This window comes from Ruditapes philippinarum, unplaced genomic scaffold, assembly GCF_026571515.1.
Source record: "Ruditapes philippinarum isolate M1 unplaced genomic scaffold, ASM2657151v2 ctg627_1_1_1_1, whole genome shotgun sequence".
Classification (NCBI taxonomy): domain Eukaryota; kingdom Metazoa; phylum Mollusca; class Bivalvia; order Venerida; family Veneridae; genus Ruditapes; species Ruditapes philippinarum.
The window spans coordinates 45,276-72,500 of NW_026854864.1; the positions used below are offsets into that span (position 1 = coordinate 45,276).

Sequence of the window (27,225 nt, forward strand, 5' to 3'; positions counted from 1 at the left end):
TGATGTCTACTTTTGCTGAATTTGAAAGTTACGTTGGAACAAAACATGACAATGTAGTTTGGGATAATTTTTTGTTTGATACTTTATTATACAACATGAAGGTAAATGACTGAATATTTATAATGGAGATTTAAAGATATATCTATTGTGCTATGTCAAAACATGTATACAGATTTGAAAATGTGTTATGGCCTTAAAAAAATTGAGAACAAAATGTTGACAGTGTTGGGAAATACACCATGACATTTTTTTCATGTTTGATGATATTCCAAGTAATGCATGCCAAAAAAAACCAAAAGTTTGAACATTTTGGACCAGATTTTTTAAATTTTCTGACCAGTATATTTACAATATAATCAATTTAGAAAATATTTATTACATGCTTTTCGGTGGTTTATAGAAATATATCAGTGATATAAAACTGGTAATTTCACTGTTTGAAACAGTGAAATTACCACTTTGATAATTTCACTGTTTTGAATTTAAGCCCCTAACGTTGTTTCAGTGAAATACCAGCGTGCACAGAACTGGGTACCAACTTAATGACGTGACGTCGTAAATGACGTCAGTGTTGTATTATTATTTGGCGCACTTTTCATTCAGTATTAGGTTGATTGTCTTTTTAAAACGCTTCTTTGCATATAATAAAAAGAAAATTTGTTTAGTTTAGTGTAAGATTGAAATATATTTCACCTTGTGAACACCAAAAGTTCATATTTCACTCATGGCTGCGCCACTCATGAAATATACCTTTTGGTACTCACTCGGTGAAATATATTCCGATCTTACACTGAACTAAACAAATATCCTCTATTTGTTTATATAATTGTATAGAGCGCTGTAGGTTATATGTCACGGTGTCAAGGGTATACGCATCATTTTTTTGCGTACCGCCGATAATCTATCATCCTGCGCGCAGCACCGTATCATTCTTACGTAATCTTCTGAAAAGTTCAAGAGGTAACTTCAAAAATGCGAAAATTTCTTACTAAAATTGATTTTATTGAGAGAGTTTGCATACACCACGGAAGTTTTGAATGATTCATCTATGTGTGCAAAATATTTTGCAACACTATTTGTCTATCATAACCTAAAACTAATGAAAACACTTTTATACATGTAAAACATTTGTGTTCTTGATGCGAACATTTTTCATCCTTTTCCGAAAGTAAAGTTGTCGGAAGAAGTATCATATGTCAAATGATCACAAAAAGCATTGATACGAGCTGATAACATACCAATTTTATACAAATAATGCAAAATAATGTTGTAAAATCAAGAAAACTTTGATAAACATGGTACCGCATCATGCAGAACCATGGCACCGCTTCTTTTTGCGCAGTAATACTGCATACATGTACATAAAAAATGTGTTTAACTGTTGGCTTTTTGTTGGTTTTTTGGAGGGGGTATTGTTCCTTTTTATTGTAGGATTGACAAGAAAAGGTAAATGTTTGGTTATCGGTTAGGGTAAGCGGGGCAGTTGATTACCTCGGCCTGAAAGCAATCTAGACCTCTATTGTTTTTTTAGAGATAATTTCTTATAAAAATGCTATGCTTTCGTAGCAGTTGCATTTTATGTCTGTTGTGGAGTTCAACTTTTCTTTGGACTATTTATTTTTTACATTTGAATTTTAGTTACCTTACTAATTGACTGGGCAACGTAACTTACGCATGTTACTGAATTTAAGAAAGGTGGCAACTATGTGCTCCTGAATTATTTATTATAAGACCATACCCCCAGCAGAGCTATTCAAAAAGTGTCTTCTACGTCTGTAAGATATGGTGGCTGATTTGGTACATTGCGCGTTGCGTTGTCGGTATCGTTATCGCATTTTCGTCTTGTCGCTAACGACAACACTACATAGCGCCAAACAGCGCATTGTCGCGCTCTCGTCTTGTCGTCCTGTCTCTAGTGAAGCACACCAAACGGCGCGTGGACATGTGGCGTGATGTCGCCCTGTCGCTTGGCTTATAAGCAAATCCTTAGATTTGAACCGAGCGACAATGTGACATTGCGACAACACGCCGCACGACAACGCACCGTTTGGCGTACATCGTTAGCGACATGACGACAAGACGAAAGCCCAACAATGCGCCGTTTGGCGCTTTGTCGTGTTAGCGCTAGGGTGTTAACGCACAAGAGAATTCCAAATCAGCCATTATAGTAAGAAGACACTTTTAAATAACCGTTACTTAAATCCTCTTGCGAATCGAAATATAAAAATCTTCGCGATTAAACTTAATTTTCGCATGTTTTATTCGAGAATAAAGTCCACGAAAGAGAATGTTAAATCTCGCTTCTTATCTATTAATAAGACCCAGTGCGCTGCTTGATAGTAAAACAAAAGCCTTAAGATTTTTCAATAAGGGCGATAGTTCTGTCAAAATTCACAATTACAATAGCTCTCCCTATTTTTTCGAATAGTTGAGCTAAATCAAGAAGATTAAGTCAATCTTAACAGGCGATGTTTTAACTGTCTCAAACAGGACACTATAGAAACCGATGGAAAGTAGTGCGCATCTCATGAGAAAGTCCAGTTTATCGTGAAATTGGATGGCCATTTCCAGGAACAAAGTAACTGTTGATTTTAGCATTGACGAAACTAACAGTTGTTCGTTGGAAGATGGTACACCACTTAGTTGGGGTTTTTTTATATCGTCTGACATTCTATAAAAAAAAACATTAAAAGGACTCCACTGAGGTTTAAAAGCCTAAAATCATAACATTTGAATTTCTTACATAAATGAGCTGGGGCACTTTAGACAGAAATATATGCAAATATCGTTAAGAAATATAGTTAAGAAATATACTTTGAAATAATTGAAAATTGTATTAAATTGCTTTTCTTAGTCCGATTTGAGTGAAAAGCGTTTAAACGCTTTTCATTTTTTGTCATTTATTTACAATGTGAATAATTATTCTGGAAAAACAAAGTGCGCGAATGATCTGAAATTTTGCACAAAGATTAGAGGTCTAAACCTACACCAAATGGTACATTTACATGGAAAAAAAATCAGTCAAACCTCAGTGGAGTCCCTTTAAAGTGACATTTACAATGTACTGTACCCACCGCCCCACACACATAAAAAACAACTGCCATAAACGGCGAGCATTGCGTTAGCGTTAAGGTAATCATGTGAATAAGAAAACTTACTAAATTTAGGGTCCAAAACGTAATCCATATAACATTGACGCAAAACAAGTTAGAGACGATTTCAATGATGACTGAAGTAATCGATTTAATTAAATTTGACATTCTGTTAATTGATGGCAGCCATTTTAACATTGTTTAACATGAATAAAGTGAATTATGTCCGATTTACTAAGTGCACGAAAGTTCCGTGCGAATACAATTTACCTACACCTTTCACTGCCCAAAGCTTAAAGGCCATGCAAATAGTTTCTATAGCTTTATATTTCTAACGTGAACATACATTGATCTATTTGTAATCAAATGTATTTTCTATCTATAATTAAATGTGTTATTAATTTATCGGTTCTTTACAATTTAATGTCGTATAATTCAGATACAGTTACTCGTATTTTCTTCAAATTGTCTTCTTATGTCTGTAAGAAGACACTTTTGAAGGAAAACTTGTACTGTATCCATTACACATCTTTGTCGGCATGCTTGAGGGTTCGAGCTCACGCCTTGACAAGCGATGCCAGAATTCCAAGTCCGACGTTTCAGTCTAAAAGTCACGGGTTCGATTCCTTACTCTTCCAATGTATTTACTAAAATTCTTTTATTTAAACAATATTTTATTTACGAACACTTCATTTACATGATAACTGACAAATATCAAATTGCACGGATTGAGTAGAAAGCTTGAAAATCTTGTTTTTTAGAAACTCTCACCGTAAGGACTATCTCAAAGAGTATGTATGAAATGGTGACAATTAAATATCTATATTTGTGGTAAATATACATAACATTTTCACTAAAAACTTGCTTCTTTACATGTACAAAAATGTAAGCAATTTGCACTCTGGTTGTGTTAATCGAACCGATCTTAATAATAAAGTATCGACTCAAATTCTTTCGAATATGACCGTGGTCCCACGTGTTTAAGTTTTATAATATTTTATTGCATATTTTGTACATGATTAATTTACACAATCTAACATCATTATCTCAGCACGACATAATTGTTGTGCTTGTGGTATTTTTAGTTTCAACTTTTCGGCATTTTCTAGTTGGGTGGTTCCAATATTCCTACTTGAATAATGTTGAATCACCCTTAGGATATGTTGCCTGCTTTTTAACTTTGTCTTTTGACGTCTTATCTGTGATATGCAGGCTTCATAACCTCTAATCTCCTTTCAAAATTCCATTTTATTTAGTTCCGCCCATTGTTTTCTCGTTTAGGGCACATGCTTTCTATTACTTGGGGACCATACGCCGCTTTTCATGGAATGGCACAGAAGTGTCACGTTGAAGGTTCCATGATAACCGCCGTATGAACACATCTGCGGATGTTTCTAAATTAAAAATTTCACCATGTCATGTTTAAATGTTGAATTCTGCTTAAGCCGGTGCTAGGGGGCGTGGACGGTAGTTTGCACTTTACAGTACCGTCCATAAACAGGCTCAATCAAACCGAGCCTGCAACATTTACAATTGTGTTGTGTTGGACCTTCTTTAGGGATTCTTATTTTCTCTATTTAACTATATTAAAATATAATGTACATACAAAAGGGTTGGACCAAAAGTTATACCAACATTATCTAGGGTCCTCCCCTGAAGGTCTATCTTGTTGGCTTAATGGTAACATAGTAAGTAAATGTGGTTTTTAGAAATTCTGAGATATTTATTTATATGATAAGCGATATTAATTTCATGTATTTTAACTTGGTAAAAAAGAATCGCTTAACCTAAAAAAAAAAAAAACAAAGAAAATTACAAAATGACTTTAAAAAAATATATGCCATTAACAATTTGCCACTATAATAAACGCATGTGTTTACGCCGGGCACACAAAAGAACCAGGTTTGCTTTTACTGGTTCAAAAATAATAAATATACATCTACAGGCCTCGCCCAGATGGGCAACAATAAATAAATACAAATAAGATTTTTCACCATAAGGTTAATCATCATGATGCGGTGCAAGTCTAGCGCTAATGTATACGGTGCCACAATTTTCGGTGCGGACCCATGATACGGTACCAAGAACTCGGTCAGTTGTCACACATTTTATGACTTTTTTAAGAAATTAAACAGCTTAAATTTGTGTGCAAGAGTCTGTGTATATATATCTTTGACGCTATCAGTTATATTAAATAAATACTTTGAGTGACAACATAATTATCTCTTTTAGAAGTTTTTTCAAATGCTCATTTTCCCCAAGCCAGCTCTAGCTGTTTTCATTAAAACAAAGAAATCGTAAAAGTCTTTGATAAAAACCAGCTAAAGACATAAGCTTCGATAATCATAATATTCCATAGATACACTTTTATGAATACACTTACTTCAAAAATGTGACTTTCAGGCCGTTTTTTATCATGCATGTTATGTTTACGTGTTTGTTTTGTCTAAAATGATACGGTGCTACGCGCAGGATGATAAATTTTCGACGGTACGCGGAAAAATGATGCGTATACCCTTGACACCGTGTATGTGAACCATCGGCTATTTTGGACCGCCCCTCATTATAACACTTAGAAGTACAATTCTATTAAGTTCTTCACTTAAAAATGACAATGAAATTGTCCTTTTTCTCCTGGCGTCCACCCAGTGCCTGTACATTCAAATGAATGCTATTATTTTTGTGTGATGTGAAATTCCTGGTAATCATGCCACTATTTCATAATAACCTTAAGAAAATATAGTCAATGCTTAAATTCATAAAATCTTGTAATGATATATTTTGTACAAGTAAACTATAAATTTAGGGCGATAAATCTCCTGATCAACACGTTATCATATTTTAGTTGTTAATACTACTTAATTCATCATATAATGTGGTTCCAATACTCACCACAAAATTTTATTGATGTAGGGTGTTTTGGAACCATAAATATCAAATGTTAAGTATGTTTATATTATATATAATAGAAAGGTAATAATAACTAGTGAAGTTGTGTTTGTACGTAGGATATGTTTTTTGTAAAAACCATCTGAAAACAAAATTAGAAAAGGGCAGAGAAAATAAGGATAAAACAAATTGACTCAGACTTAAAGCGTGAAAAACTGAAAAGCAAAAGGGAACCCGACTCCTTAGATTCCAACATACCAGTTTATTGTGAGAGGATAACTTGCAAATATGGATACTAGCATTACTTTTACATGCTAATCCTGCAACATTCCTTTTGTTAACGCTATATATACTAGCACGTTTAAAGCATAGCACAATCTATGGTAATTCTTATTACAAAATAAAGACAAGAAAACAAGGAATAACCAATTTGACATTTATTTTTATCCAAGAATAGCGCTTATTAATGCACCTTTATGTGCATCAACGTCTGCAGAAGACCTCAGACTTTTTAAATCCCTCATTGTGTGGACTTGGGCTTTAAATGTGCCCTCATGCTTATTAAGATATTAATGCTTACAAAAAGGGGCATTAACCCTCTTATAGCAATCGAAATGAACAGATAAATTGAATCACATTTTGACCATTTCACCTCACATGCTCTATATAAAGCATCATAAAATATTTAATTTCGACTTGTTAAATTAATTTTGAATCAAACTGAACTGTGAAAAATATGATTAAGTGTTCTATGTTCTGTTACCTAACTAGATCTATTTTTAGACTTAAATTAATGTGTCCCAAAATGCTCTTCTTTCTGCACATAAATACCCGACGTGTCCCGAAACTGCCTCCTCATGTAGTTCTTTTGAACAAGATATATTGATAGATTAAAGTCACACAGAGTTTATCCTAAATATTCAATACCAATACTGAAACAAGCATATCTAAAATCACAGTAACAAACATGCCTTAGATGTCCCAATATACCCGACAACGCTCTACATAAATTAATTTCTTTTTGCATTTTTAATGTAAAAAACTGTAGTGGTAGCTAAAAATACATATAAATCTATGTTGATAAATGTATTTTGGATATATGTACTAGTGTACCATAAAAGATTATGATATCCCAGAACAACCAATATTTAATAAGTTATGTATTTTTTAGCCCATAATGAATGGAAGGGAAAATGGTGCTTTAAATTTATTCTAGCTATTAATGCATCTATCAACATTTATTCATTATAAGGTTAGAACATTTTTATTAAGTCTTGATCTTGCTTTGAAAACATTTAAAAACAATATAACCCACTCAGGTCATTCCTCGGATTATTTTAACCTAAATTCAAACAGCAGGGTAAACATCCCTAAAAATTTTGTTCAAGATATGCCAGGGTTACTAAAAGTTGTAGAAACTATTCAACAATTTTCATTAGTTATTCAAGAATTTAAAACACATAAACTAAATGTTGAAATATATGAGTCACGCCATGACAAAACCAACATATAGTGCGTTTGCGACCAGCATGGATTGTGACCAGCTTGCGTATTTGCGCAGTCTGATCAGGATCCATGCTGTTCACTTACAATCCCTATTACAAGTAGAGAAACTGATAGCTAACATCATGGATCCTCATCAGACTGCACGGATGCGCAATAATAGTATACTTGGTTCCTATGATATCACGGGTTCTATGATATCACAGTATTTACATTTTCTGTCATTGCAAGTAAAAACGGCATACGATGATGCTAATATTTTTAAAACTGGCTCACTAAATTCATTTTCATTTGCCAATAAATTTAATTTTGTGAAAAATTAATGTATTGTGGGAAGAAAACTATTTTATAAAATCTTCATATTTGACTACTATTTCCCTTAGTTGTTTTTACACACTGTATTGAAATCTGTTACAATCACATATACGGATATATCGTCAATTCATATAGTTTGAATAATATAGCAAATTAACTGTTTGAAGTTTTTCGCAACTTAACTTGAAGATTTTGACCTATCTATCTTTCCATACTTGCATATTTGGGGATTACTGTGATACCATAGCAACCTCCTCTGTATTTACCCAAAGTGGCAGACGTTGGAAATAGTTTTAAAAATGTCATTTTCATTGGGTTTTTTTAAATAATTTTTTGACAAACAGTTCTGGAAAAGGTTCACTTATTAGCTAGAAGAAAAATCTCATTCATGTAGGATATTTATATTTGAATATTTTCAAAAAGCGTTAAGTACCGTGATACATAGAACCCCGGGCTACAATAATTTTGTACCATGTTATGATTGATACAACAAATGAAATTTATTACTTATTCAATTTCACCATGACCGTTTGACATAATATGTAAAACATGAACTCACACATGTTTTAATTGAAGGATATACCTTGTTTAAGTCACTTTCTATTCAATTAAATTATTTTCTGACTGGTGTCAGGTACAATATCATCCTGGTCAATGCACATGAACTTGAAATTCTATCAAGATTAATGATAATATCCAAATAACACCCTATACAGTATAAAAAAACACAAGGAATGAAATTTGATGGATTTATGTATTGTTTATCGAAATGGCCCGATAGATTATTTTGATCTGTTGTTTTGTTGATTTGTTTGGCGTAAATTATGTTGGGGTGGGGAAAAGGTGTTTCATTCCTTGTGTTTATTTATACTGTATAGGGGGTATATTTTGGATATTGACCTTTTCGAAAACCTAGCTAAACACCGTTTTCCGGTACGTTACGGATTTAGCTCTGGGGAATTACACCAAATGAAGTACATAATACATGATGTTTCTATTTTTCTATCATTCTTTTACCGTTTAAGGTGACAAAAATTGATGTATTTGAAAATTATCTATATTCCTTTAATATATATTTTAAATTTTTCAAAAAATAAATTGTTTACAATGAAAATCAATAGAATTAAAACAGACGTTGTGGAATCTTCCATAATAAATAAGGTTATTTTCTGTGTAAACTTGTGTATTTACTTTGTTTTTTGTAAGGAATTATTCATACAATGATATTTAATTATTTTCTTATAAAAAATAACTTGTTTTATTTCAATTTAATTTTAAAAAGGCCGAAAACATCGAGTTCGCTATTACACTCCATTTGGTGAATTCCCCAGAGCTATGTACAGAAAGTACCAGAAAACGGCGTTTAGCTAGGTTTTCGAATTCGTGAATTATTCCCTGCGGTCTGGAGACCGCAGGGTATTGGTACGCGTTTAACTTTTGAGGCATGGAGGAGCACGTGACCTGTTTTCGGTACATGGAGGAGCATGTGATCTGTAAACCGTATATGATTGGTTAATTGACCTTTTCGAAAACTCAGCTAAATACCGTTTGCCGGTACGTTACAGATTTACCTGTAGGGAATTAGTCCGAATTATTACACCTAATTGAGAACAAAAATCTATTACGTGATATTTCTAATTTTCTATAATTATTTTACCGTTTAAGGTGGAAAAACTTGAATGCTGTCTTTGAAAATTATCAATGTTTTTTCAATATCTATCTCAAATTTTACAAACAATAAATTGTTTATACTGAAAATCTACAAAATTAAAATATACGTAGTGGCATCTGCCATAATAAATAGAGATATTTTCTGCGTAAACTTGTATGTTTACTTTATTTATTTTTGCTCGGAATTATTCATAAAATGGTAGGCATATTTAATCATTTTCTTAAAAAGAAATAATTGTTTTATGTTCGACCTTCTCCGGTCTTCAACGGTCACATACAGTTTCCAAAGACCTTCTTCTATATTGTTCGATTATTGTCAACTATGTTCCTGTTACAAACGTTTATTTATCCCCCCCCCCCAAATAATGTTGAAAATAGTAAAATGAAATATCTTTATATCATTAAAATGTTCACCGCAGGAAACCATTTTACTTGTCATTAATATTGATAGAATTTCATGATCCTGTGGTCAATGCAATTTTCACCAATTTTAGTTGTGTTAAGTCACAAGAATTTCTATAAAGATGTTTCACTACTGATACTTAAAGACCTTTTGAATGCTAGATGTTTGAGAACTGGTTTGTCCAGATAAATTGAATTCGTCCGAATATTTGGGAAATCCGAAAGATACTACATTCTCAGATATTATTTTTTTAATTCAGCGCACTAAACACTAAATGACAGCATATATAATATTATTTTGCATAAACATTATTCATATTTATATAAACTGACAATGAGTTGCAAATATCTATCTCTACAGAAACAAAATATAACCTATTTTCTTTTTGTTTCGTTTCGTTCAAAGCCTTGATAATGGCCGTGTTGTCACTCCGGTATGTACAGCTAAACTCTGGTATTTCCGATTACGGTAAAAACTCTCAAGTAGGGTTACAATAATTAAAAAATGATTATGAAATACAATCTATACTGAAAGGAAAAGAAATCTTTTGGATAAAAAAAATAAAATCTTTTGGTCTATCGAATTTGTTGGTCTATCGTGAAACCGGTGTTTTAAATAATATCCATATTAGAATTTTCAATCAAAATGTATGGTGCTAAAGTACTAAATTGAAGTCCCTAAAACAACCTGATATATATTTTACTATATACATAACAATCATTGTTTTATTATAAGTTACTCTTTGTATAAAATTAATTATATTCTTTATAAAAAAATCCATATCTTATGACCTGAAAAACATATAAATATAACCATAGTAAATAATTAAAAAACAACAGAGCAAACAATATTTATTTATTTATTAATTAGGAAGATTATGTGAAAACTCTGATTACACGTTCTGAAAAAAGGCAAATTTGTCCTTTGGCTTTATCAGGTATATATATTTATACGTACCTGGCTTTATTTATGTTTGTTTTAAGCTTAAATATAAAGTATCCCAAATGTCCCAAAACACTTTTTTCAACTAGTTAAGAAAAGCCGGAGTATATACAGTACGCTTGCAATCAGATTATAAACAGTTACGCATGCTTGGTTTCCAAAAGGTTTAAAAGTAAATGTATACAATATTTATTTGACTAAAATGTAATACATGAATTAAATTGGTCATACAGGGGATATACAATATTATTAATATAGAAAAAAAAACGGAATCTTTATAAAAAAAACAACAACACAAAAAAAACACTCCGAAAACGACAAATTTGAAATTGTGCGTTGCAGGCTCAGTTTGACCAGAGATTATTTATAACTATTAGTAATCTATGTCCCTGGTTTCATTGAGCCTGTTCATGAACGGTACTGACTCATACAAGAAGGATACAGGAAGATTTTGTTTATTTTAGTTCGTCATAGTGTCATACAATATATACAGGAGAATCACAAAACTACAAGACTCATGCAGAAGCTAATTATATTTTAGTACAATGTAGATTAATTCTAATGATATGACTTTTAAATCAAAATACATGTACATTGAGCACATTATGTACTTTAATGTACGATGATTACTAATTGTGACGTAATCGTATAATATGTGATATGAAACACAATATATTACAAGGACGTTTCCCTGTACAGCTAGAGCATTGTTAAATATCTTGGTTGTTGATAAATTGTGATAGAATGTAAGGTTTATATAAGTATGTTTAAATCTTTTATATTTCGCAAATCATTACTTATAAACACAAGTTTGGAACTTTCTATATTTAACCGAGGAAATGTAAGTTAAATGATAGATATAATTATTATTTTGTATTTATTCAATAATTTGATTAGATGTATTTCATTTTATCCTAAAGTGTTGCTTTGTTTTTGTTTTTTGTTGTTGTTTTTTTTTTCTAATATTTTATAAGTTTGATAATATTCATGATATTCTTTGTTTAATTTGCCAACTTGCAAAATAAATGTTTGATCATTTAAAATATTTCAAATTCACCAAACATAATGCTTTCCATTTGTTGTATAAAAGCAAAATTATTTAATTTAGCGATTTTCTTAAATGTGTACATTGTTTGCTGCACATGTTTGTGTTGATAAGACTAATGTCATATTTTGCGGTTCGGATCGGAATATCCGTCCCGAGGTGACCCGCCCATTGGGCGGTAACGAGGCTTGCCGAGTTACCGCCCATGGGCGGGTGACCGAGGGACGGATATTCAGATCCGAACCGCAAACATATGTCAGATATTTTTTCTTGCATATTCTACCATATTCCATTATATTTTAAATTCTTTATCTTTATTTTCAATGAAAATTTATATCATTACAACCGTAACTACTTTCATTCAACAGCGTATGAATTACAAAATCATTCATAACGGTAAAATGACGTCATCTTTATCGTGCCACAGTACGCGTGTACAGCACGCGACTCATCTGGAACTCCCCATGCCAGATGAAATTTCCGGCATGGGTAAAACTAACGAAAACGCCAGTCTGATATGCAAGAATGTATTCTACCTATTTTTGCCATATCAATATATACAGTCTACCTAACTTTGTATTTGTTGCGTTCATTATTTTCACAGGTGTGCATAACCTTAGACCTGCATTCTTAAAACCCTACATATCCCGTAAAAATACTTAGTGTCCAACTTTATTTGTCATCCAATTCCTAATATTGTGTGCGTTAATTTTCATAAAAGAATAAATGTCGATACTATATCGAATTCCGTTCATAGTCGATTTCTATTTTTCAAAGTACATCATGGAACCGCATAGTGACGTAATAAAGTGAGTGATTATGAGGCCAAATAAAGCTTGATAATAAGTATGTTAGTCATCCGTAGCTGTTCTACAGAAATTAGAAACATTCTCCTATCGCTCCCGTCGAAGTTTCTATTTTCTGTAGAACAGCACGGATGAACACTAACATATACAAGAAGTCTGATCCCCCTTTTTTTAATTTGTATAATTCAATTTAATTTTAACAGATTGTAAGGTCTAAGTTATGGCGTCAAAAGATGAACCAGAACAAATGAAAGAAGATAGTCAGAATTTCGTTCTAAAGAACGTTGGCAAATTTTGGATCCTGAAAACAAATAAAGACTTAAAACGCCTTGTATTTCTTGACAATGCTAAAGATGTTAGAATTGATGAAAACATTCTAATAGCTGATGAAAGATTATTTGAAATACACAAAAATGAAACAGGTGAATATCTATTTCGCCGTCTTCAGGATCTGACATACGAGACATATTTTGTTACGAAAGAAAGCTCAGGTGGACAATTAACGACGAAAAAACACATTGTTGATATAGAAAAAAATGAATATACGCAGAATCAGCTAGTCCAAGATCAGTCTGATAAAGCATATATAAATCCTATAAATGAAAATGTGTACGAGGAAATCAATGGGGAACAGGGTGCAACAAGAAATGTAAAATTAGAAAGAGATACTATAACTGGTCACTATGATCAAATGCCGCATCCAATAACATATACACCCCTATCTGCTCTTAGTGAAAGATGTATTGGTGATTTAAATCTTGGGTCTGATGCCAACGGAGATTATTATGATATGGTAAAAGAACACGAGGAGGACGATTCCTGTGTGTTTGAAAATAAGGATCGTGTAACAAATGTTGCTGACATGACACCGGCATCATTAGAAGGTATTTTTTCTTAAAGTTACTGATAGTAGTAAACAAGCAGTTATTGAGTAGAAAGAATCTTGAAATATTATCGGAATGCATGATATGTGAATATTACGTAAGCTAATTGCGAATTGCAAATTATTCCCCGATGTATCCTATATGAAAGTCACTCATATGGGACTTTATAACATGACGAGATCTAAATATTAATGAAAAGGACCATAAGAGTTTACATGGCAATATATTTGTAGACGTATTTTATGAACACACGTTTCGCATAATGTTACCTTAGTTGAAATGATTTCTTTTTCAAAGGAAACGAGTTTAAAGTAGAAATTGAACGTTCAAAGTTGGCAAAGATGTATTCGCTGAAAGGAAAGATGACATTGTCATTTCAAGATAAGGAGGTCGTTCTGAAAGATGTAAACACGCAAAGTGACAAATATAGGTTTCCGTATACCTGGATAAAACGTTTTGGGATTTATAAACCATTCATCTCCTTTGAAATGGGAGCTGGAAAAATTATATGCAAAACAAAAGAAGCAGAAATAATAAATCGGAAGTGCCTTGAAGTCATAAAAACTCTTGCAAGTAAGAAATGACCCCAAGAAAATAATAGAAATGCACGATCCCTTTGAAATCATTCATTTTTCTCTGATATATTTTTCACGTGTAAATTAACACGTATACAAATAAATTTATGAAACAACTAAAGAATTTTTAATAACAAAACAAAAAAGACTACGACATACAACCTATCCAATTGAATTACAGTTTAACCTCTTTACAGCAGCCAGCAGTCGGACAATCCAAAATTGACTAATCTAGAGAGGTGGCTGTTGCTCGGAGGATTTGTGTCACACATAATACTTTTATTACTTTAAATGCTATTGAATTGAAGGTTTAAAGAGACATGACATATTCGGAATACAGGACCCTTTCAAGAGATTATCATCAGTATATAGGTACATGTATTCATTACTTAAAAGTGTTGATGCTGAGACACACATCATTGGATGTATACGTTGGTGGGGAATATGAAAATGAGCATGAGTCTTATGAACATATTTTTGGTTCATGCACATGGATTTTAGTCAAAAGTCAGGCTGGGAATCTGGATGGAATCTTGAATCATAAGAACATTGTAAATTTAAATGGAGGAATGCTACACCAAAATGATGTCTCATGTTAATACCTTATACACATTTTTTTTTGTTATTGTTTTTGTGTTTTTTTCCTTCTTGCTTTTGTTTTTTTGTCAGATTTTTCATTGACTTTCACACATTTTGTCAGATTTTTCATTGACTTTCACACATTTTGTCAGATTTTTCATTGACTTTCACACATTTTGTCAGATTTTTCATTGACTTTCACACATTTTGGTCATCTCTCGGTGGTCGGTTAAGCGGCATGCCTCCAGATTCATGCTAATTTTTATGAGAATTTTAAAAAATGTATTTGAAAGTAATTATTTTGAAGTGAACAAATAAAGTATTCTAACACGACCCGCATTTTTCCCTATTGAACATAGAAGAACAGAAAGTGTGTGTTATTATGCAACAGATGCACAGTTTGACATTCTATATTTAGACATGTGACGTAATCATTATACACGTGACGTAACCACTAAAAATCCGGCGCGCTGAAAATAAGTACGGAAACAAATCAGGCGCAATTTTGCTTAACTATCAAGTACGGCAACATTAAATTGTTGATGTCGTGTTAGAATCGAAATAATATACCAAAATCAGTGATTTTATCGCTTGATAACATCACTGTTTGTCGTTCGGATGCGCATCATTATATCACTCGGGCTACGCCCTCGTGATATAACTCCTCGCATCCGAACTCCAAACAGTGATGTTATTGAGCGATAAAATCACTGTTTGGGATATATTATTTCTTAATTTTACACAATGCAAACGGCACTTATAATTTTAATTAAAGATTTGGAAAAGAATACCATTTAATATCCGTTCTTCTAATTCTCTGACATCTTTAAAAAATAGTTATGAAAAAAACATACCTTGTAGATCAAATAAATATCTTCATAACTCTGTCCTTATGTTATAATACTTATTATACATGTTTATTTGTTAATAATGTGTAACTGAAAATTGTATGAATGTTATTGTTGAAAGAAATACTTGTTTCGACAATTCAATATTAAGTATGTCTATGCAAGCAAAAAATAATTTACTCTATCTCGATAAAAAAAAACAATAAAACCAAGTTTACAAATTTTGACATACGCATTTTTGGGGAGGCTATGCCGACCCAATGTTAATAACTGTTCGTCAAATCTTACTGCCGCGGTAATCAGGTCACTGCCGCGGTAATCAGGTCAAAAAATAGTACCTTGATCTTTTCTAAGCTGACTCATCACTCATCACAGACATTTACAATATGAAAATATTTTCATTCTTTAATTTCATATCTGCCATTTGTAAAGATAATAATTCTCTGAAAAATTCTTGATTTTTGTTTAAATCACTACTCCGTGACGTCATACTGCCGCGGTAATCAGGTTTAGGCATACGCGTACGTCTGTAATAAATAGTTCTGGTATGAAAACCCTTCAAAATAATAACTTTATCAATATTTTTTTAACAAAAAGCATAAATGAAAATTTGTAAGTAAATGCTTTAATTTAGTGGCAAATATTCTTTATTATTCTTGATAACAATTTTCCAATTACTACGCAGCGACCAACTGTTTATGACGGGTCATTAACTAGAACGTTCCAACACCGTATTCTCCATTGTGTACACCGGTCTTACTGACGATATTTGAGACCGGTGTATATACAATGCCGTATTCTCAATATCATGCATGTTCTTTTGTTGTTATAAACCATTAAAAGTCCTTAATATTTTTTAAAGACAAATAATTGTAAACTGTCGCTTACATCAGAGACATGGATCATGCTTGCGTGATAACTAAGGAAAACTAACTTATTAGTACACCCCAGGAGGCTGTACGCGGAAAACGGTCATAAACCGCTATATCATAGCTGTTAGTAAATATTTTGCATACATTTAACTAAAAATTCACTGATGGTGATGAGCATATAGTTTGAAACATTATATTCTTGAACCATTATCGCCGAAAAAAAACTATTTAACTACAAAACCCCTATAAGGACCTTCCGACAAAATTCCAGCACAATATTACATTTTACATTAGCAAAATAAAAAAGCAATACTTATATTTTCATCTTACATAATTCATTAATCAAACTTTTAACATAAAAGTATATTTGGCAATTGACAGATCCCTACTCTGATCTTTTATTTGTATAGGAATAAATTTAAACATGTGCTCTTTTGTTTAGGAATATTTTGTAGTGAAAGTCTTATATATTCACTGATCTCATAATTAGAATTAGACAGGTCAGGGATTTATACAACCAGTTGTTTACTTAACTATGCTCATTTTAATCCCAATAGAAACATTCAAATATTTGGGGTATAAAACATGACCAAAGTACCTAGTAGTCGTTTACCCGGTGGTGATCCCATTAAACTGATTATAGATTCGAATTGATTAGAAAACACAAATAGAAACATGTGTTTCCGTACAACAAAAATCGGAAGTAAAGTGAACAGTTAATTGACAGAAATATGTGGTCAAATATGTTTTAACAAAGAAATAATTATTTCAGAGAAAGACGCAAAGATCAGTATGACCCCGTATTGTGTAATTAGAAAGTTTATTCAAGTCTAGGGCATACATGTACATCATAATTTGATAGTCCATGTGTAATAAAATTCAAATTTTCAATACAGATTATGAGATACATAAAAAATATTAAAGAATAAGAAGCTTTAATTAAAAAAACAAAAACAAAAAAAAAACGCATACATATACAAATTACTTACAGTCGAGCATCGGGAAGTCATTAACATATCTTACGAAACTTTAATTTGAAAACGATATTTGCGCGCGCTGAAGTGATTAATGTTTATTTGAAAAATAAAAAAAAGAACTTTTATGTTTGTGTTCTAAAAATAATCGGCGGCATAAGAGGAATTTCTTATTCATTTTACAACACTTGAAAAATTACTACAGAAAATGTGTTGTTGTTTTTTTTGTTTTGTTTTCAACAAAAGTGAGTGTGTTTTAAGTTTATTTATACTCGGCGCCGGAATAACCATATGTCCGAGATTATAGCATCTGGGACGTCTTTTTCAAGCAGATTCTTCCTGGAAGCCCATTCTTCGTTCTTTGGTGGTAAAGGAGACGACAATACCGTCAAGGCATCAACTTTCTGACTGACGACAACAAAAACGGCATCTATTAGCGCCAAACCTCCAGAGTAAGTCACGACAGGTCAACCAATCACCTCTGGTACTTATGATGACTTGACTATGTCCTTCCGTGTGCCTTCTCCGCGACGTGCACGCCTCTGGAGGAAATTGGAGAAGTTTCAACAAAAACTTCCAAAACACGCCATTTATAACATCATTCATAGCACTGACGGCTTCGGTGTTCTCATCTATTTGCAGGAAATGGTCGACAGGGAAAACCCTACGTAATAACCGCACACCCTGTTAACGACAGATTTTCCGCAGTATATATTTCAAGCTAGTGAGGTTTAAAAATACACAAGCTATCGATTAACTACCATTAGTTGGTTGAGTGTTGGCGGTAAAAAAAGAAGATATAACTTCCTGATCAATTTTCACTTAGGTTGATTCAGTTTTGAATAAGCTTTGCAGATATGTATTTTTTCAAGAAATATTTAGCTTTAATATTATCCGACGCCGTCAGTAATGAAATGGGAATAATTTTCTGAAACGTGATTTTATTCGAGATTTGCTTCTTCTTCTTCCAGTATAAGAGCCGGGATCCAAACGGAACGTAATGAGGCTCTGCGAAAACTATGTACATGGTGAGATGGAACACTCTTCCGCTCAGCGATAAAAGTTGTAAAAACTGATAAAAACTTTATTTACAGAGACGTTGTGAAGTGAATTTAGAAGCTTCTGGAGAAGACAACCTTCTGTCCGTAGAGCATGAATATTAATAATCATCACAAGACAGTATCTTATTGATCTCAATTATGGTACATCTAAACGTGTATAATTTTTATGTTCAATAAAAATGTTGCATCACTTGCAGTTGTTATTATCATTCAATAATATTAAAATGACATAAAGTATTTATGATGAACAGTCCTAGAATATTTTGACACAGGAACTTGAAATTCTATCAAATAATCAATATTAATTATAATATCCAAATATACCCCCTATATACTATAAATTTTTTATAGTATATATGGGGTATATTTGGAAATTATAATTAATATTGGTTATTTGACAGAATTTCAAGTTCCTGTGTTTGTGTTTTTTTTATAGTATATAGGGGGTATATTTGGATATTATAATTAATATTGGTTATTTGATAGAATTTCAAGTTCCTGTGATTTTGATAAGGAACCGTCAGTTGTAAAATGTTATTGTTATCTGATAATGAACAGTCGTCATACTTGCTGGTATGTCATTTATTATTGACAGTTTAGGTTTTTTCAAAATTTGTATGATTAACAGTCCGAATGTAGACCTCAATGAAATGTTCTGGAATATTAACAAAATGAATAGTCAACCACATTAACCATATATATGAATGGTTGAACACAACAGTAAGGATAAATAGCGCAATGTGCATATCTTTTTATTTTGGTAGCATATTTTAAGCAAAAAGAAAAGACACTATAAGTCTGAAACATTCTCTCATAGCCTCCCCATCAGTACATTCAGTGCTTTGATTTATAATATTTTCATTGCACTTCAGGGCTTATCTTCCATTGAAATATTTTTATTCCTGAAGGTTGAAAAGGCCAGTGACATTTATGATAAGATTTGCTTGAATAAATGATGAAACTCAGAAGAACTGTTACGAAAAGAAAGTAAGAATAATAATGGCTTACTTGAAGAATGTCTAAAGACTTAAAAAAATTGCAGTTTTCCTATTTGTTCGCTTACCCGACAGTACCTCTTAATAAAGTAGTTGGTACTTAGAAGCCTAAACTTCATTCTTTTCCTTGAAACTACTTAACTACTTAAAAGTTTAATACTGTAACACATTAACAGCTTACATAAGTACGTCAGTTATAAATCGTTCAGAAAGTGAAATCATATCTTTATATCATCTGTATGACATTGTACGCGAGATTCTGCAGTTTGTCTTTTGGCTAGATTACTGTTAGACCACTTTAGTCTTTCAGGACCGTAAGTTAATATGTGTTTGATAAGGTAAGATTTATTACTTATCATCATATGTATTTGCATGTACAAGTACAATCAGAAAGTTAACATAATTCTTGTTCAGATAATTTAATATTAAATATAAATTCTTACATAATGCAGGAATTGTTTGGGGTCTATAAAAAAGAAATTAAAGTATTTTTCCACAGATGGAATTTTTTATGTTGTTGCGCGAGGGTTTGGGAAAAAATCGATGCCCACATAAACAGTCTAGGAACACTAGAAAAGCATTATAAAATATGGGAAATCAAAGTGGGAAAAAAAAACTGAAAAATTCTCAAATAGACATTTGGGTTTTTAAAAAACGTTGGTAACTTTTGGATTCTAAAAACAGATAACATAACAAAACGACTTGTATTTCTTGACAATGCTAAAGATGTTGTTATCAATGATGGCATCTTAATAGCTGATGAAAGATTATTTGAAATACACAAAAATGGAAAAGGTGAATATATATTTCGCAAGATAGAAGATCTTAATCCCGAAACATACTTTACTTTGAGGAATATTCCACCAAGAAAATTAGGGGATTGTGAAGACACTACTGATAAAGGTAAAACTGACCAGTGTCAAATTCTAGCTCAGGATGAAAGAACATATACAGATCATGTTTACGAAGAAATACCAGTGGATAATCAAGCGGAACAAACAAGAGACAGGGTATGTAACGATATGACGAAAGGACATGAGAGGTTTGATTTTGGGAGTACAGAGGTAGATAATGTAATAAACGTAGTACAAAGTTCTACTGAAGGTAATAATGTTTTAGTTATTGTTTGTTTTAGACCAATAAACTATATAGCAATATATATAATGTTTTAGTTTTAAACAATTTTCATCTAAAATAATAAAATTCTGGATGATATGATGATATAAGAGTATAATTGGTAGAAAAAGTACATGTAGTTTATCTGAAGGTTTCATATCAATTTTTGTTTTCCTGTTTTGGTTTAAAGATTTTTAAGTGTTGTTTTCTTTCTTTAAGTGCTCAGCATATTTAATTTCCTTTTAAATACATAATATTTTATTGTTATTCATATGGTTAGTAGGATAAGTATTATTAAGTAGTATTGTTTAAAAAGGGAAGTATTTATGTCATCACAAACAACATTTAGGACTTTCAACACGCATCAGTGCAGTGTTTTAACAGACAACCTTTAGCCACTTTCTCCCGCATCACCTCTCAATATGATATTGTTTTTAAGTGTTTTGTATTTTGTCACTAAATTAGATTGATTCTATCAATATAGGGAAAGAGTTTCAGGTAACAATTATGCCTTCAAATCTGGTAAAAAGTTGTGGCATTGGAGGAAAGATGACACTTTTGATACAAGATAAGGACATCGTTCTGAAAGATTCTATTTCGCAAAGTGAAATTTACAGATTTTCGATGCGCTGGATAAGACGCTTCTGGACAGAGAAATCATTATTCTGTTTTGAAGTAGGCCGAAGGTGTCCGATGGGAGATGGACAAGTGTGCTGTAAAACAAAAAAGGAAGACAAAATTTTGGAAATAATTAAGCATAAATGTCTTGAACTCAGAAAAAATTGAATGATAATAATAATGAATAATTTTTAAGTATCAGTTTATCAAAACAGTTGATTTTTATAGAATAAGTAGAATTGATGTAAAATCATGTGTTTTCTTTCATTGTATAAGCAATGTTTCACTCCAATTACAAGAGAACGGTTTTTTTTTATATTTCTAATGTTGTAAGCTTTGATTTACATGTGTTTCCTGATTTGTTTCTGATGAAGAACATTGTTTGATAAATAAAGACTATAAAGTAGCTTAAACCTACTCTGGAGTTTTTGACGTGCTGTTCTATATGCTTTCCTTGTTTACTTAGAGTATGTCACTTCAGTTTACTTTTTCAAAAGTGTTTCCAAACAGCATTTGTTCAATGTAATATTTTTTAAGTGTTCATGAACAATAAATTCAGTTTTGAACATATACTGTATACTAGTATGTCCCACTCCTCCAAGGAATCCTTGACTAATCTCAGTTAAATTTAAAGGTCAGTGTCCAAAATATTCACGGGCAAATTTTAATATTTGATAATGTAGAACAAATCTAAGTTAGTTTATTTTTCATAATGTACACGTAAAATTATCGGTAATTGTCTTAGTATAACCCTTAAAATACCCGGTTTCACACAGATGTACAAGTTGCTTCCTGTTATGCAAGTGCGGCCTCAAACCGGAATTGACTAACATATTATCCCTATGTAAAATATTAATAGTTGCAGGCTAGGTTTCTCGTAGTGCGGAAAAGGTTAAAGCAGTACGCAGATTCACATGCTAATTCTGATGAAAATTTCGAAAAAAATATTTAAAAGTAAAATATTGTGAAGTGAACAAAGAGAATAATGTTCACATTGCAAACATCACTAACAACCCATTTTAATTACAAACAACCCATTTTAATTACCAAAAAAGATCAAAATATACAAAAATAGCCCTTTCTGCGTTAATAACGCTGTAGAAATATGTTGAAAATTACTGCAAAATAGGTCATAAATCACACATAACATGGATAGTATAACTTTTATTTTGAATCTATTTACTTTTTTTTAAATCTCAGTACTATTTTTTATTTGTCTTGAAATATTTTTGCTCATCTGGAGGTATGCAGCTTTAAAGCTGAAAAATCAAAATTTGTATATAAAAAGCTTACTCTCTGAATTGTCTTTTTTCAGTTCCCAATATATTTTCTTTCCGAATATATTTATCTTAGAATACATGCGTTACATGCTGCAGATAAATGTACATGGTAAATATGTTTCAAATGACTGCTGTCCTCTAATAGACAGGACTGATTTTTAGGATTTGGCTCCCTATAAGATGCTAGAGGCATTTTGTAGTACAAGTGGTATCTTGGTATATTTTACCTATTTAAGGTATGCTGAATCCGATAAAGGTGGATACCAAATTGAAAAACTTGATCTTGACCATTGAAATGGCCATTTAAAATGACCACTAAAATGGCCGCCAAATTTCTTTATTATAAATGGATGACATATCAAAGAAATTTGTCACAAAGCATGTTTAGGTAAAAACAAATTAGACACCAAACAGAATTAAAAGCACAAAACAATCCAAAATGGCCGAAAAATCCAAGATGGCAGACATTTTTCTATAGGCTAATATAATAGTAATATAGAAGTCATATTAAAGATAGTACTGAAAATTTTAAGGCATTTAAACATATTTAGGGTTTACGCAGCGAACACTACACTCTTTCCTGCCCTATATGCTAGATTTTATCTGGCACTCTATGCAAGCATATAAAGTGGCTACTCGGATGCCTTCAGCGTTAAGATGTTTGAGGGGGTTAAAACGTGTGCATGCAAAATATACAATAATTATTTTTCTCTGAGTACCCTTGGGTTTTGGTGTTCGTTTTTCTGTTATCGGTCGTCGTCTTCGTTCTTCTGTTATCGGTTGTCGTCGCATTTCTCTTCTGTCAGATACTAGTATTCTGTTATTGGTCGTGACTTTCGTTCTTCTGTTATTGGTCCCGGTCGCAGTTCTCTTGTTGTCAGTTCTTCTGTTATTGGTCGTGATCTTCGTTCTTCTGTAATCGGTCCTGGTCTAAGTTCTTTTGTTGTTAGATGATCTGTTATCGGTTCTCGTCTCTGTTTTTCTGCTATCGGTCGTCGTCTTCGTTCTTCTTTTTTCGGTTCTCGTCTTCGTTTTTCCGTTATCCGTTCTTGTCTCTATTCTTCTGTAAGAAGTTCTGGTCTACGTTTTCTTGTTGTCAGTTATTCTGTCTTCAGTCCTCGTCTATGGTATTCTGTTATCGGTCCTGGTTTATATTTTTCTGTTATCAATCCTCGTCTCCGTTGTCTTGTTGTCAGTTCTTCTTTTATCGGTCCCTGTCGTGTTCTGTTATCGGTTCTCGTCTTCGTTCTTTTGTCATCGGTTCTTATCTCTATTATTCTGTTATCAGTCCTTTGCTTGTTGTCAGTTTTTCTGTTATCGGTCCCTGTCCTGTTCTTCTGTAAGCGGTCCTCGTCTATGATTGCTTGTTGTCAGTTCTTCTGTTATCGGTGGTCCCTGTCCTGTTCTTCTGTTAGCGGTCCTCGTCTCTGTTCGCTTGTTGTCAGTTCTTCTGTTATCAGTGGACGTCTATGTTCGCTTGTTGCCAGTTCTTCTGTTATCGGTCCCTGTCTCTGTTCTTATGTTATCGGTCCTCATCTTTGTTCGCTTGTTGTCAGTTCTTGTCTCCGTTTTTCCTTCTGTTATCGGTCGTCGTCTTCGGTCTTGTACTTTCGGTACTTGTTTCCTGTTCCGTTAAGGTCTTCTCTTGTATCTATCGTTGCCGTCATTCTTTGTTGATGTCCTGGTTACCACTGCACCATAGCGCCCGCTCTGAATAATAACCATTTTTGAAAATCCTTTATACATTAAATACTATTTCAATGGCTAACAAAGGGTGTATTACAATTATAGTTTAACACCTCTACTATATAGCCTACCCACGTGGCTTTTATATGGTCAAAGAAAATATTACTCGATTTACAACAAATAATGTTTTTATAGATATCTTTGCTGTTACTTTAAGATATCCTATGCTTTTTTATTATTATTATTATTTTTTATTTTTTTATTTATTTTTTTTTTTTTTTTTTTTGGGAGGGGGGGGGGGTAGGTAGGAGGGGGTGCCGTATATATTTTAAAACACTTTTTTGTCTCGGTTTGTGTTGTGTTTATGGCATTGAAATGATATTTTTTTTGACATTTCAAAATAATTTTTAAATATTCATTTTAAGACATAAATACCACAATAAGTGCAAAATATATGAAAACACAATGAACAACTTTAAAAATATCATAGCTACAAATAATGTTGAAAATTACGGAACACCTGAAGTGATATTTTCCACACTTTCTCCCGGAATTGAATTCGTTTTTACGAGATAATAATTCCCAATTAGAAATATTATTTCGTTTTAACGAAATATAAAATCTTAATTATGAAATATTGATTCGTTATTACGAAATATTATTTCGTAAATTCGAAATATTAATTCGTTATTACGAAATATTATTTCGTAATTATGGAATATTAATTTGTTATTACGAAATATTTATTCTTTGGTAATATTTATAAACTAAGCTTATTGTTAAATATAAGTCAAGTAAAAAAAACATAAAAAGTGATTTTTTCAATCTTATTATTATACCTTAATGCGCTAGTAAAACAGTACTGTATATACTGTTAATTGAGCCATTAGGCTTATAATCGCTATATTTGGTGGCCAATCTCATTAAAATCTGATCATATTAAATAATCATTTGATTTTGACAAGAATAATTAATTGCATCATATTGTATCATAGTTTTAATGACCTATTTTAGTATTTTTAAGCGGCCATTTTGAATTGACCTTTTGAAGGACGAGGTCAATTTTATTTTCTTGGTATCCACCCTCATCGTCTTTAGCATACCCATATTAGGTTAAAACACTCAAGATATTACTTGTACTATAAAATGCCTCTAGCATTCATATTTTCTTAAAATCAGTCCTGTCTATAATAGACACTGTTTAATATTTACTTGTGAATTATCTTTTACTCGTAAAGAATACGCATGCGCGGGCGCAATGAAACTTCCGTTTCTATGGAAATATCGTATTGTAAAAATGTCATTTATATGCATATTGATATGAATATTTAGAAACATGTCTCAATTGCCTTACTATGTGTCTCATACAACCTCTAATATTTCAAAAACAGGTAAATATTCCACTTATACAAAACATTTACATTAACATTAGTTCAGAAAAGTAACATAATAGGAGAAGATGGCGCGTTCTCTTATAATGGTAAATTTGCTAAAACAAAGAATCATTTATTAGAACAGGCAAGAAAGGCTATGTTTTCAATTATAGTTAAGGCTAGAAAATTGGATTTACCTATAAGTATGCAAATTCATTTATTTGATAGCATGGTAGCACCTATATTGTTATATGTTAGCGAAGTTTGGGGAATTGAAAATGTGAATATCATAGATAGATTTCAATTAAAATTTTATAAACTCATATTAAATTTGAAACAAAGTTCTCCAAATTGTATGCTTTATGGTGATTTAGGGATATTACCTTTATCTATTCATATAAAAAGTATAGTTTTGTGCTTTTGGAATAAGATTTTAAGTAGCAAACAAGAATCAATAAGCCATATATTGTATGATATGTCACACTCTTTGTATTGTAGAAATGTGTTGGTTTATACAAATTTATTTTAGTTCGATTGTGTTGGAAGCTATAAGCTTATTGAAACACTGTTGAAACTCCCATGGATGAATAGTGTTTGTAAATTACTAGATTCACTGGGTTTATCATTTTTTTGGATTAATAATGTTGCCACTTCTCTTCCATTGTCTAAGAAAATTGTTAAAAATAGACTGAAAGATCAGTTCGTTCAAAATTGGCATAGTAAAATGTCAGAATCAAGTAAATGTCTGAATTATAGAATGTACAAAAGTGAATTCAGATTTGAAAAGTTTTTAGATATTTTACCATCTCATTTAGCTTTGGTACTATTGCGCTTCAGATGTATGAACCATAAATTGCCTTTTGAGTCTGGTAGATTTTGTAATATACCAAGAGAATTAAGAGTGTGTAATTTATGCAATAATAGCTCACTTGGTGATGAATATCATTACTTATTTAATTGTCAATTCTTTAATACTGATAGAAAAAATATATAACTAGAGAGTATAGTACTAATGTTAATTCAATCAAGTTTTCTATGTTAATGAATAGCACAGAAAGGAGTATATATTGTTATAACTTGCAGTATTCTGTAAAAAAAAAATATTTCAGCATTTAAGTAACTGATAACTAAGCTTATTTTCATAATGTAACACTTTCATTTTTGATTTATATTTGCCATGTAGTACATCAGTATATTTCGTGGATATCTCTTTATGATATGTCATATTATATGTATATATTATTATATATGTGACTGATGCCTCTCAGAGGCCCAGCATTTTCAATAAACTGTTCAAACTGTTCAAACTGCACCGTGCAATTTTGTATTGGACAGGCTAAGATTTGAAAATTTCAAATATATATAAAAAGATCTATTACTATATACAAAATATAACATATAGACAAAGCATGTTAATACTTGAACTTGTTAAGACTAGTTAAGACTATTCTAGTTATCTTTGAAAACTCGTTTAAACTAGATCACAAAAAAGAAAGAAAAGAAAAAATTGAAGAATAAATAATAATAAAAGCGCAAGCAAATAGATGAATACAAGCAATTTTCAGGTGTCACTTTAATTGCATTGGAATTCTGATGTTGACAGCTTAACCCAGTAGTCTCATGAAGTAAAACAAGTTCTATATTCCTTTTTAGTGAGTACCCGAGCGAAAACGAAGATTGAAGATATGGCACTTTAAG

The 27,225-nt window shown here is 31.9% G+C and overlaps 3 protein-coding genes across 4 annotated transcripts in view; 2 read left to right on the forward strand and 1 right to left on the reverse strand.

The window, feature by feature from the left end:
- LOC132741336 (xaa-Pro aminopeptidase 1-like) overlaps positions 1 to 10,923 on the reverse strand; it is a 41,436-nt gene extending 30,513 nt beyond the window's left edge. The window contains exon 1 of one of the 2 annotated variants that reach the window (XM_060729481.1): positions 10,831 to 10,923. The gene's annotated coding sequence lies outside the window, so the exon portion shown is untranslated. Of the gene's footprint in view, positions 1 to 10,247; positions 10,365 to 10,830 lie in introns of those variants that run through there. The other variant, XM_060729480.1, reaches the window with a different exon arrangement.
- Positions 10,924 to 12,861: 1,938 nt separating this feature from the next.
- LOC132741337 (uncharacterized) lies at positions 12,862 to 15,225 on the forward strand. Its single transcript, XM_060729482.1, has 2 exons — positions 12,862 to 13,550; positions 13,848 to 15,225. The coding sequence occupies exons 1-2, from the start codon at positions 12,887 to 12,889 to the stop codon at positions 14,132 to 14,134; spliced, it is 951 nt and encodes a 316-aa protein (XP_060585465.1). The 5' UTR covers positions 12,862 to 12,886; the 3' UTR covers positions 14,135 to 15,225.
- A 4,879-nt stretch (positions 15,226 to 20,104) lies between these two features.
- Positions 20,105 to 22,476, forward strand: LOC132741339 (docking protein 2-like). The gene is made up of 2 exons (XM_060729483.1): positions 20,105 to 20,558; positions 21,055 to 22,476. The coding sequence occupies exons 1-2, from the start codon at positions 20,477 to 20,479 to the stop codon at positions 21,354 to 21,356; spliced, it is 384 nt and encodes a 127-aa protein (XP_060585466.1). The 5' UTR covers positions 20,105 to 20,476; the 3' UTR covers positions 21,357 to 22,476.
- Positions 22,477 to 27,225: the final 4,749 nt, after the last annotated feature.

Coding starts and splice junctions, on each gene's coding strand:
- LOC132741339 (XM_060729483.1), top strand. CDS start 20,477: ATGACGAAAGGACATGAGAGGTTTGATTTTGGGAGTACAGAGGTAGAT. Junction 20,559..21,054: donor AGTACAAAGTTCTACTGAAG/GTAATAATGTTT, acceptor CTATCAATATAG/GGAAAGAGTTTCAGGTAACA.
- LOC132741337 (XM_060729482.1), top strand. CDS start 12,887: ATGGCGTCAAAAGATGAACCAGAACAAATGAAAGAAGATAGTCAGAAT. Junction 13,551..13,847: donor GACACCGGCATCATTAGAAG/GTATTTTTTCTT, acceptor TCTTTTTCAAAG/GAAACGAGTTTAAAGTAGAA.